The following is a 13,167-nucleotide window of genomic DNA, read 5'->3' on the forward strand; positions in this document are numbered from 1 at the left end:
CTCCTAAGCATTTGGACAGAGCTAAGTGCAAGTACTTGGTCCTCCTCCAAGTCCACAGTGAGCACTCAGTGAATTCTTTGTTCATAACTTGCTCATTCCCTTCTGGATGTAAAATTGGAATGTTAGAGGATGTTATCCTTACCTTAGCCACTATTTGGTTATAACCTGGCTGCCAGGAACTACGGTCAGGCATAAGCCAGCAGAATGCAACTTTAGACTAGGGACGATTTTGGCTTTACCAAACCTTAGAACAGTGGTCTCCCTTTTTTTAAAAAATAATTTTCAGTAAAAAAGTTTGTGACCAAACATCCCCAATATCCACATATGTATTTATTTATAAATTTTGTACACCCAAGACTATATGTAAATAAATGAATGAGCAGGTTAAGTAATGTGTGTGCATTTCAGTGTTTCTTTAAAGGTACATGCACTCACTTTAATTTTTCACCCTGCCATCTGCTGTGTTTACCAACCCATAAGAAATTGGTTTTTCACTTTGAAATGGAATCTTGACAAATTGGTGATGAATGAAGTTTTTTTAAAGCCTTATCTGTTATCAGTTCTATTTTTTAATGTATCTGTACTTCTATAAAACTCACCCAAATGGGCATCTAAAGACAATGTGCAAATGAATAGAAATAGAAGTTATATTTTCTTCCTTTACCCCAATGGACTGTCTCATGAGTAGCCTACTGTCTGAGGGGCTCACAGCTTGCTCTGGAAGGCTTGGTTAGAATAAGATTCTCCAGTATTAGGCCATTGACTACATGGGAACCCACCTCACCTACTGGCTCACTCCCTTCCGTTAATCCTATCAAAAGTAACTGGCTTGAAACTTTTCAGAAAAAATTAGAATTCAGTGATAGAGTGATGATTTAAAAGACTTTATTTCCAGTGGAATCAGCTTTTTATGGTCATGCTAAATGCCATATTTCATTCCAAATGAAAAGATCAAGACTGCTGATTATATTGTAGGATAAGGAGAAAAGCAATAAAGCTGCAGTATATTCTCAAAGCAGGTTAAAAATGGTATGGCAAGGAAAAGGAGGGTTTTATCTCACAAAGCCATAGACACTGGACAAATTAATTTTCCTTTTGAGCAAGTCACCATCATCAGCAAGGCCCACTGCAAACTATTAGGATTTGTGATAATAACAAGTGCTGCAGTGACACTCGGTGTGGTTCTCCACTCTGACATTTCCCATCACTGTGGCCTAAACGGAAGGGAAGAAAGATAGATGATAGACAGAGGCAGATGGATAGATAGGCAGGCTAGCAAAATTGAAAACTGTTCAGTAAAATAGTCTCTAGCCAGCTGAACTGAATAAATGCTTGCTATATGGGACTTCTGTGCTGGTCCAGTGGCTAGGTCTCTAGCTCTCAGTGCAGGGGACCCAGGTTCCATCCCTGGTCAGAGAACTAGATCCCGCCTGCTACAACTAAAGATCCCACATACTGAGTGCTACAACTAAGACCCTGTGCAGCCAAACAAATACATAAGTACTTTAAAAAACAGATGCTGGTTGTATTCACATAGTCTCCTTTTCAGCTGATATTTTCATTCCAAAAGCTTAGATTTGCACTGTATAAGTATTCTATGTTTTCTCCCAACCTGCCCCTTATCACCTCTGTCCACTGTCTTCATTCTGGATAGATCCAGCCTCTGCCCACAAGGTTGCTAACTGTCTTGGTTAAAGCAGACAAGCTCAGCCCTTCGCTCTACAAATGCCCATTGAAAGACTGGTCATTAGCTATCTCTGGCGTGAAGCCCATGGATGTGCTGTGAGGACATTTCTCTGGTTGAACTGTTAGAAAGTTTCTGGGGCCCTTTAGGTCCTCACCTTGGTAAATGCTTTGGCCACACAGCATGTAGCTTCCGAGGTGATGTTCTTGGGGACCAACATTGTCTTCTTAGACCTCGCTGGAGTGGGGTATGCCCTGGAGAAGCAGCACCCCATGCACTGATAGATTGGAGCATCTGGCTTGGAGAAGTATTTGTTTTCTTTTAGCTTGCATTCAGGACAGCCTATCACCAAAAAAAAAAAAAAAAACAAATTTAAAAAGAGAGAGAGAGAAAGAAAAAAAAAGAAAGAAAAAGGCAAAGAGTAAAATAATCCAAAAAGAATTTAAAAAAAAAAAAACTGAATGATTCCTTACTATTGGACAACAAATATTCTTTTTTTCTATTGGCAGTTAAAATAAATAAATACTTTTTGGTTGTATGTTCATCTTCACACACAATATCTGTTTGTCCTGACTACAGTTATTTTCATTGGAAGATAATTTTTGCAGCTAGGAAGCATGGGACAGCTCAGTAGTATAAGATTCTTTAAGAATGACTTCTCACTTTCAGTGCTGATAGTATGTCTGTAGGTAGTACAAGACTTGACAGATGAAAACACCATGCTCATCCAAAAGAAGAATTTTGCCCAGAGGCAAAATATTTTGCACTTTAGAATCTACTATTTCTTCCCCCATAGACACTCCAAATACTGACAGAGGAAAACTTGTCAGAATTAAGAAAGCTTGGTGAGTGGGACAGCCTGCTACTAGATCTGGCATCTGCACTTGGGAACAGAGGTTAAAATATTACCACTTGTCTAGAGAAAAACCATCACCAATAGTAGCTCACAGTTTCATAGCAGATGGGGTGGTATCAGCTACTATATGAGATTTTTCAGAAAATAGAGCAAAAAATTGACTGCATAAAGCGGTTTTGTTTTCTAACTTGTTAACTGATATGAAAATTCATCTACAAAGGCAATGTTAAAATAATCCCAAATCTTCTGGGAGAAATGTAAAAAAAAAAAAAACCACAAGCTAAACTGAATAAGGAGCATTTTTTGCTTGTAAAACTCAGATAAAGAGTAATCAGGAATCTATTTCAGATGGAAATGTACAAGCTGCTATTTAAATGGACATGTAAGATATCATTTTCACTGTACATTTTTTGGAACCTAATTTAATTTTACGTTCACAATCTAAAAGTGCCTTGATATATACCCAATGGCAAAGATTTGTCACATTTGAAAAGGAGGTAGAAATGTAATTAATGGAGTTATTGATGTACATTTAGAAATGTGTGCTTTCTTGTTACTGCAGACCCAAGTTGGGTCACATACCCTGCATTGTAAACTCTCCATCAGGAAAGGAATGGAGAATTTGCAGAAACAGAGACAAAATGGCCAGAATGACAGCTGCATATTTTCTGTAGTAATCCATGGCTCTTCTGCAAAACAGACATAGGGAAAAAAAGTTACTATAAAATTGGCTTAACAGGCATAACAACAACCAGTAGTTTTAACATTGCTGCAACTAAGTCACCAATGTCTTGACCCCTTGGCCTACAGCTCCCAATACACTTTAAAGCCATGTATAAAAAAGCAATTTCTCTTTAGGAAAGAGGTAGAGAATTGACTCTTCTCATTTCTTATATCAACCAGTATAACCAGGCCTAATGATAACAATAAGAAATTCTGTTTCCAAAATCTTAACATCCTGTTAAGAATCTTTAATTACCTTATTTATAAAATATGAAGCTTCAATAGATAATATCTAAGGATATCTATATGATGGATGGATGGATAGATTGACAAGCTTAAATATGATTTATGAAATAAACAGTATTTGAGCCCATCCTTCCCAGTTCCATGTGGGAGAACAGAAGGAAATAACAATGCCTCTCTTGTTTTTTATTCACTGGGGGTAGCTGAGTTGTAAGGCTAGTTATGAATTGCAAAGTAAATGCTAATCTAACAATGTGAATAGACAGCAGGTAGTATTAATCAAAGTTTTCCTAAATGCACTTCCTGACTTATTTATACCTGTAGTACAGCTTTACCTAAGCATTCTGAATGCATGAGATCATGTTAAGTAAGGTCAGCTGAATGATTGATCATATCCAGATATTGACTGCATTTAAAAATTGAGTTTTATCTCTACATGTTTCAGGAAAACCTCATGTAAGATAAAAGGGGCAGATGTTTATCCCTGTTTATTTAAAGGGCTTATGTTCAAACCATGAAAGATAAGAGACAGAGAATCAATTACCTATAAAAAGACAATTCAGAACACTTAAAGAATTAACACCAATTTAACAGAATCACTTTTATAAAATGGAAGAGGGAACAGTTCCCAATTCAATTTATGCGTCCAGGATTACCCTGACACAAAAACCAGAAATATACAGAACAAAGAAAGAAAACAAGAGATTGGTACATCTCATGAAATTTATTTTTTTATCTCATGATATTTAGATGGGAAAATCCTAAACAAAATAATAGCAAATTGAATACAGTAATGTATAATAAAAATTATTCAACACAACCAACTGGAAATAATTTGCAATAGTCAAGACCAGTTCAATATTTGAAAATCACTCAATTGTAATCCACCATATCAAAAGAATAAAGAAAAGAACCATATGATTATACCAATTGACACAGGAAAGCATTTGACAAAATCCAATACTCTTTCACAACAAACACTCTCAGAAAACAAGAACCAAAACAGATTTCTCAACTTGATAAAGATTTGATAAAGAGCATTTATAAAAACCTACAGGTAACCTACAGATAATATCATACTTAATGTGAAAAACCTAACGCTTTCCTCTTAAGCTCAGAAGCATGATGAGGATGTCCATTCTCATTACTCTTATTCAATATAGTACTAGACATTCTAGCCAGCGCATAAACACAAATTTAAAAGGAAGAAGTAAAACTGTCCCTATTTATAGATGATATGATCATCTACATTTAAAAAAACAAAACAAGGAACCTACAAAAAAGGTCCTGGAATTAATTAGTGAGTTCAGCAACAAGATTGAATGACAAGAACAACATACAAAAATCAACTACATGTCTATATACTAAAAAAAAATAATGCAGAAACAAATTAAAACACAATACTATCTATACTCACTCCAAAGAAAATAAAATACTTAAGTATAAATCTAATGAAATATGAACAAGACTTGTATGCTGAAAATTACTAAGTATCGATGAAGTAAATCAAAGAAGACCTAAATAAATGGAAAGACAAATCATGTTCATGGATTGGAAGACTCGACATAGTAAAGATGTCAATTCTCTTCAAACTGATCTCTATGTTTAATGAAATGTCTATCAAAGTCCTAGCACAGCTTTTGTAGACACAGAGAAGTTTGTGATTACTGAATGGCAAAGGATCTAGAATAGCTAAAACAATTTTAGAAACAAAGTGGGAGAAACCAGACTTCCTGGTTAAGTGTTAAGTCTTACTATAGTAATCAAAATAGCATGATATTAGGAGAAGGATAGATACCTGGACCAATGGAACAGAATAGAGAATGAAAATATAGACTCTACACAAATATGTCCAGTTGGCTTTTGACAAAGATGTCAGAGCAATTTAACAGAGGAGTTCAACTTTTCCAATAATGGCTGCTATAACAATTGGACATCCATAGGCAAAACAAACACAAAAACAGAACATATAAACATATAAAACAAACACCTCAATGTAAACCTCACATCTTATATGAAAATTAATTCCCTAGGGTAGGGGGAGGAAGGCTCAAGAGGGAAGGAATATATGTATACTTGTAGCTGATTCATGTTCTTGGACAGCAGAAACCAACACAACATTGTAAAGCAATTATCCTCCAATTAAAAATAATTTTTTTCAAAAAGTTAAAAAAGGAAAGAGAAAACGAATTCAAAATGAGCCATCCATTTAACTCTAAAATGTGATATCATAAAATTATTAGGAAAAAAATTGACGGGGGCAGGGTCTAGATGAAGAGTTTTTAGAGTAGTCAAAAAAAATTAATAAAAAAAATTGATATATTGGACCTCATCTAAATTATGAGTTAACTCTCAAAGAGGACAAAACTACAAGATACAGACTTGGAGAAAATATTTGCAAGCTGCATATCTCACAAAGGACTAGCATTTGGAATATATAAAGAACTCTCAAAAGTCAGTAGAAAAAAAAAATCCAATTGGAAAATGGGCATTGCCCTGGAAAAGATGAGAACCCAGGGGTCAAACCCAGGTCTCCCACATTGCTGGCAGATTCTTTACCAGCTGAGCCACCAGGGAAGCCCAAGAATACTGGAGTGGGTAGCCTATCCCTTCTCCAATGGATCTTCCCAACTCAGGAATCGAACCAGAGTCTCCTGCATTGCAGGTGGATTCTTTACCAGCTGAGCTACTAGAGAAGCCCATATAGAAGGCAAATAAACACATTTAAAATATTCTACATCAACCACTAGGGACATGTGAATTAAAACCACAATGAGATATTACATACCTAACAGATAAAATTAAAATAACACCAAATGGATGCAGAGAAACAGGATACTTCAAACTTTGCTGGTGGAAATACAAAATGGTACAACCTCTGAGGAAAATAGTTTGGAAGTTTCTTATAAAACCGAACATGTACTTACCATACCGTGTAGCCCAACAGTTACATTTGGGTATTTGTCTCAGAGAAATGAAAACTATATTCAAGTAAAATTTGTACACAGAAGTTCAGAGCAGCTTTACTTATAAAAGCCCCAAACTGGAAATGATCCAGATGCCCTCCGGTGGACGGAGATGAATAGTTGGTTGTGCAAACAATGGTACCTCCATACCAGAGAATGTGGTGTAGCAGCAAAAAGGAACACATTATTGATAGACATGCAACTTGGATGGATCTCAAGGGTATCATGCTGAGTGAAGGCTGCATACTGTATGATTCCATTTATATAGCACTTATGAAATAATAAAATTAATAGAGATGGAGAATAGATTAGCAGTTTTGAGAAGTTAGTATTGGAGAGGGAGTTGATGGGAGTAAATAAGTGTGGCAATCCACTCCAGTACTATTGCCTGGAAAATCCCATGGACAGAGGAGCCTGGTAGGCTACAGTCCATGGGGTCATAAAGAGTCGGACACGACTGAGCAACTTCATTTTCACTTTCATACAAAGATAACATCAGGGAGCCTGTGGTGATGGAAGAGTTCTTTATCTTGATTATGATACGGATACACTAAAATATATTCAGGGCGAAACTGCAGAGAAATACACACAATCCTAATGAAATCCAGATAAACTCTGTGTGTTGTACCAATGTCAATTTCCTGGTTTTCCCTTTGTACTATAGTTATGAAAGGTATTATCATTGGGTTTGTTGTGTGTGTGCTCAGTGCTCAACTGTGTCCGATGCTTTGAGACCCCATGGACCTGCCAGGCTCCTCTGTCCGTGGGATTTGTCAGGCAAGTATACTGGAGTGGGTTGCCATTTCCTCCTCCAGGAGATCTCCCCAACCCAGGGATAAAACCTTCTCTCCTATGTCTCCTGCATTGAAAGGCAGATTCTTTACCCACTGAGTCACCTGGGAAGTGCTCCTGGGGGAATTAGCTAAAGAGTTCTCAGGACTTCCCCATGTATTTTTTTGCAACTTCCTCTAAATCTATAATTTATCAAAACCAAAAGTTTCTTAAAAAAAAAAAAAAAAAAGACTTTTCAGAATGAGTCTTAAAATTTCACGTGATTCAAAACTTGTGGTTATTTTTCATGTGGACTGCCATAATAAGACCATGTTTTTGCCAAATGTTTATATAAACCCATACCTTTTATAAGAATAATTTCTCAGACAGCAGAACTAACAGTTTATAAAACAGAAAGCAGACTATGTACATATTGGTGAGGCTAAAATATATGTAATGTCATTATTTCTACCTGATCTATATACTTACGCCTAGTATTTAGGGGTTTTATTTATCTTCATCCGTGATTAACACTGAATAAATATTGTCCTAAGTCAGTGGCTCTCAACAAGTGATCTGAGGATCCTAAAGAGTTTTAGTGGGTCTGGGAGGTCAAAATTATTTTCACAATACCAAGATGTTGTTTGGGTTTTTCACCCTTACCCCCTCACTAGTGTTCAGTGAAATATTCTAGAGGCTATGTAATATACGACATTGTAACAGACTGAATAAAGAAGCACATAAGAATGTAACTGTATTCTATTAGCTCAGTGCTGTTTAAATTTTTGCTTCAAGGTAAAACAATTCCATTCTTACCACTGACTTTTTTGTTTGGAAACGGTCATTTTTTTAATAAATATATTTTATCTATGTTGACATGTTTTTTAAGTTGTTTTAAAATGAATAAATATTTTAAAACTCATAACATAACTTCTAAATCAAAGACTATTAATAAATATAATTTCATTAAAAATTATTTGAGCTCTTCAATAATTTTTAAGATCATAAACTGTTTCTAAGATTCAAAAGTTTGAGAACAACTTCTTAAGTGATATACAAAGTCACAGGGAAAATATCAGAATTGCAATGGGTTTCCTTTTTAAACTAGTATCATTTTCATGCTTTGATATTGCAGCTCATATATTATGAAAATTCAGCATTATGCAGTGTACAATTATATCAGAATTAATTCAGAGAGAAGCATTTATAACAAGATGGCAGAAAGTGAGAGCACAAAGCTGCTGCACATTTTAGGATTTGCTTTATGCTGAGGGGAAGATTTAAAAAGCAGAACCAAGTCACCATTGCTTTAGCTTTTAATAACAGAAATGGCTTTGTCTTTATTTTAAAAAGAGATGAGATTAACCAAGCGAAAAGGGATTAACTCTCAAATTCTAGGTGTTTCGGAAAACATTTTAACAAACATTTTCATCAGTCTAATCACCCTTAGGTCTTTCTGTTTGGGAAGAAAAACATTAAGATCCAGGGCAGGAACAATAATTATGTTCAGCTGGAATTTATGCAATTTTGCAAAAAATGCTTGATCTAAATCAGATAAACTAATCTCAGTCTCTCCGTATTCTGAGTGAGGACACTGCAGGCATCACAGACTCTAGACATCCAACGCCACAGTCCATCTCAACATCCACTCAACATGCCCTCCCCTCCTGCCACCTGCCCCATCAAACTAACATGAGGCCAAGGAAATGTGTGTTCAACTTGACCTGTAAGGCCTTTCTCCCATTTCTCAGCCCACCCACCTCAGACTTAGTTTAAGGAGCTGCCAGCCACCAGCTTCATGGTGAAGGTTTCATCCTACTTCAAAGGCAGAATAAATAACTCTCCACTGCGTTTACCTATAACTTTGCCTATAACTTTTAGCTAAAAGTCCACAATCTGTCCTGAATACTAGCCAGTTATGTACGTTTGTCTTTCCATCCATGTAAAGCTTCTTAAGGGTAAAAACGGTGACCCCTAACCCACCCCCTTCCTAGCACAAGGCCTAGAGTATATGCAGTTTGTGTGCATGGATGCTAAGTCGCTTCAGTCCTGTTCAATTTTTTTTGTGAATCCATGGACTGTAGCCTGCCAGGCTCCTCTGTCCATGGGATTCTCCAGGCAAGAATACTGGAGTGGGTTGCCATGCCTTCCTCCAGAGGATCTTCCCAACCCAGGGATCAAACTCGCGTCCCTTATGTCTCCTACACTGGCAGGCAGGTTCTTTACCACTCACGCCAACTGGGAAGCCCCATTGGGACTTTAGATCAGTAATAATATCTATCAAAACTTGCTTGTGTAGAGCTGTCATGCATACTGAGGAACAAGATAACTCTTGAATGACAACTTAGAATAAATGTTTAATTAAATAAAATATTTTCAGATAATAAATTCATTAGAGACAATATACTCATTTGGCTATAAAATTTGTAGCTGGCTAATATATGAATGTGTAAGTGTTACATATTCTGCAGGTAGGAGTCACTTTATGCAATGATATATTAAAAAAACGTTAAGATCCAGGGCAGGAACAATAATTAGGTTCAGCTGGGATTTATGCAATTTTGCAAAACATGCTTGATCTAAATTAAATATACTAACCTCTGAAGTGACTTAGCACGCCCTCATGCATTTTGGGGGCCATTTTTGAAAAGTTCACCTGCCATAGCAGTGAAAACTTAGGGACAATGAACAAAAAGGCTTCTCCTTGAAGCTCCTCCACTCTATTTTTATCAGAAAAAGAAAGTGTCTATAAAGTAAGGTGCCAAGATTGAGAAATCTATCATCCTAGTCTATCTATCCTATTATTAAAAGGCTTCAAGGCAAATTAAATGTACATAGATACATACATATTACATATGTATATTTATATATGTATATGCCTATATGTGTATATTTATATATGTATATTTGCATATGTAATATGTATGTGGATGTGTGTGGATATGTTTGTACATGCATGTATGTACATGAACACATATATATGTATATTACATATATAAAAGATTGTTTCAAGATGACAAGTCTTTGGTTCAATGTGACATCCTGCCCTTCATTTATCTGCAAAGATGCTGTCATTTCTCCCCCCACAGCCAGAGAGTGAGGTTTTCAATTTTTCTAAAGGTGGTAATAGATGGGGTGACTCATCCATACTCTTCATACCAGGAGGCGCAGCTGATTCATAGCACACTTTTGAGATGACTGGTTAGGTGTAGAGGCATAATTCTTTGTTAACAAAACAGACTAAATCTAACTGATTTCTAGAGGATTAACCTAAGGTTTCACCTCATTAGCCCCATCTAGCCCAGCTAACAACCAAGAAGAAGAAAAGTAGGCTGCCTTCAGTGAAGGATCACTAATGAAAGGGACCCTTGAAAGAAAAGCCTTTAATCCCCAGCACACTGCCTGGCATGTGATAGGTATTCAAGACATGTTTGTTAAACTGAAGAGAGGTCTGTAAGTTTCAACATCTTGCCTGAGAAGTGCATGCACGTGTAGTCATTTCAGTTGTGTCTGACCCTTTGTGACTCTATGGACTATAGCTCCTCTGTCTATGGGATTCTCCAGGCAAGAATATTGGAGTGGGTTGCCATGCCCTCCTCCAGGGGAACCTTCCTGATGCAAGGATCAAACCTGCTTCTTTTATGTCTCCTGCATTGACAGGTGGGTTCTTTAACACTAGCACCACATGTGTCTGGAACAGCGAATAACAATAGTTCAGCCTTGATGAAAGATCTGAAGGTGGACAGTCGCAGGGGTAAGTGTTCAGCATCCTTCATCCTTTATCCCATCAACTTCCAGGGAGTGGATCCCTGAACAGGCTCACCTCTACCTCCTATCAACTGACCACCACTGTCTCTTGCTGGATGGCTTGCTCAGTGCTCAGGAAACTCAGCTGGAGTAGCCTTGACTACTCATTTTCTTTCTTCATGCGCTCTAGTTTCAGTAAGTGGTTTTTCACCCTGTTCTTGTAACATATTTTGAATCCCAGGTCCAGCAGTGTGTGTATTCTGCGATCCCACGCTCCAGCCCCAAATCCTCCAAGTAGACATTGAAATTGCTTCTAGGCCCCAAAGTGACCTTGAGACCCAGCAGTGCATTCACTGATGGTCAAACGATGGCTGAGAGGTTGGGGGGATGGAATGAGGAGAAACTGGTTAATACTCCTAAGATCTGTCTCAAATCCCCTCAACCATTCTTTGATATAGATAATTAATATTTTCTCTAATATATGAAAATCTGAGTTTTGGATGATTTGACAGTTCAACATTGTGAAACACAAGATTTAAGGTCCAAGTTGAACCTTTGAAAGATGCGTAAGTACCTGCTACACACCAGGCACCGGTCCAAGTGTGAGTGACACAAATATGAGTAAGTTTCGTGCTCTCTGACCCAGATACAAAGGTGAATAACTATGAATTAGAGTGGTGAATGCTGCAGTAAAAGTATTTGTAGATGCTGAAACATTTGATAGGCTGGGGGCAGGAAAATGGAGAGGTGAAAAGCTAATGAGAATAAAAAAAAACACATGCTTCATGGGGACAAAAGCCATGAAAGTCGTAAATCAATATTTTACCATTTTGACATTTGTTCTGGAGCTTCATGTATTCAGGAGTCCTCATAATTTCCCGTCTAATCACAGAGGTTGCAAATACTGTGGTCACAAATTGCTCCAGCATCCAGAGGAAAGTCAGTGAAGTCATAGAATTCTGGAACCGTATCTGGGATGGGATTTCTGTTGATCAATTACTTAACAGTGCTTTGTGGCTTTGCAAAATTCTAAAAGGGACTCAACTTATTTTCCACATGAAATGAAGAGAAAGAGTGAAAAAAAAGGGGAGGTCTCAGAGTCAAGAGACATATAAAGTACAACTTGTACAACTATACTTTATAAACAAAATCAAAACAAACAAAAAAAAACCAGGGGTTTCCGTAAAAACAAGGAGAACAAAAGATGGCCTTTAATTTTTTTTTTTTAAAGTAAAAAAAAGAGGCAGTATTGAGAAGGGAATTGAAATGCTCATAGAATTATAAAAATTTCAATTCCTTTATGATCATTCTTGTAACAGTCATATTTTGAGAAGCTTCTTTTCTTTATTTTTTGTATTATACTCTCCTTATCTTTTATCCCCTCAGTCCTGAACCCCCCTCCCATCTCCCACCCCATCCCACCCCTCTAGGTTGTCACAGAGCACTGAGTTGAGCTCCCTGTGTCACACAGTAAATTCCCACTTGCCATCTATGCTACATACAGTAATGTGTATACATATGGCCATTCTGACCGGTGTGAGGTGATACTTCATTGTAGATCTGATTTGCATTTCTCTAATAATGAGCAATGTTGAGCATCTTTTCATGTGTTTGTTGGCCATCTGTATGTGAGAAGCTTCTTTTCTTAACTGATTAAATTTAAGGGGCTTAAAATAAGATGTACACGTTCTACTTTAATTGTTATATTAAGGCACTTTAGACTGTTGTCATAATTATGTAATTAAAATCAGCTCTACCATTACCCTTCTGGCTTTTCTAGCACAAAAGCATTTTTTAACTTTTCTACAAACTAAATCAGCAAGAAATTTAGATAGGACTAATTCTATGCACCATAAAAATACTGTTTTAAATGAGAAATTAAAATATTTGTTGTTTAAAAATACTCATTTTTTAAAAAAATTCAACATTATTGCAGTTATAAATGCTATCAGGAACAAAATATTGAATAGTGTCAACTTATCACACAGAAAAGTAAAACATCCAGAAGCCAGAACAGTTTTACACTGAGCACTATTGTAGCAATATAAGAATCTTCCTTGTAACTTTTAAAATTTGTGAAAACATTTTTAATGTTTATTTGAGCTATCTTCATGCATTTGGCATACCAACTATGATTTCCATTTAAAAGCACTAAGTTATACAAACATTGCCCTAAA

At 36.6% G+C, this 13,167-nt stretch overlaps 1 protein-coding gene across 2 annotated transcripts in view; it reads right to left on the bottom strand.

Annotated features, from left to right (window-relative positions):
• Nucleotides 1-863: 863 nt before the first annotated feature.
• The window catches only part of CGA (glycoprotein hormones, alpha polypeptide), a 69,225-nt gene continuing 56,921 nt past the window's right edge, over nt 864-13,167 (bottom strand). For both annotated transcript variants that reach the window (XM_010834673.1, XM_010834672.1), the window contains exons 2-4: nt 3,123-3,229; nt 1,842-2,026; nt 864-1,214 (exon numbers count right to left, since the gene is read on the bottom strand). In XM_010834673.1, coding sequence (XP_010832975.1) covers nt 1,137-1,214; nt 1,842-2,026; nt 3,123-3,222 — 363 coding nt within the window. In that variant the 5' untranslated portion in view covers nt 3,223-3,229 and the 3' untranslated portion in view covers nt 864-1,136. The remainder of the gene's footprint in view (nt 1,215-1,841; nt 2,027-3,122; nt 3,230-13,167) is intronic.

Source organism: Bison bison, unplaced genomic scaffold, assembly GCF_000754665.1.
Source record: "Bison bison bison isolate TAMUID 2011002044 unplaced genomic scaffold, Bison_UMD1.0 scf7180017864035, whole genome shotgun sequence".
NCBI classification, from domain to species: Eukaryota; Metazoa; Chordata; class Mammalia; order Artiodactyla; family Bovidae; genus Bison; species Bison bison.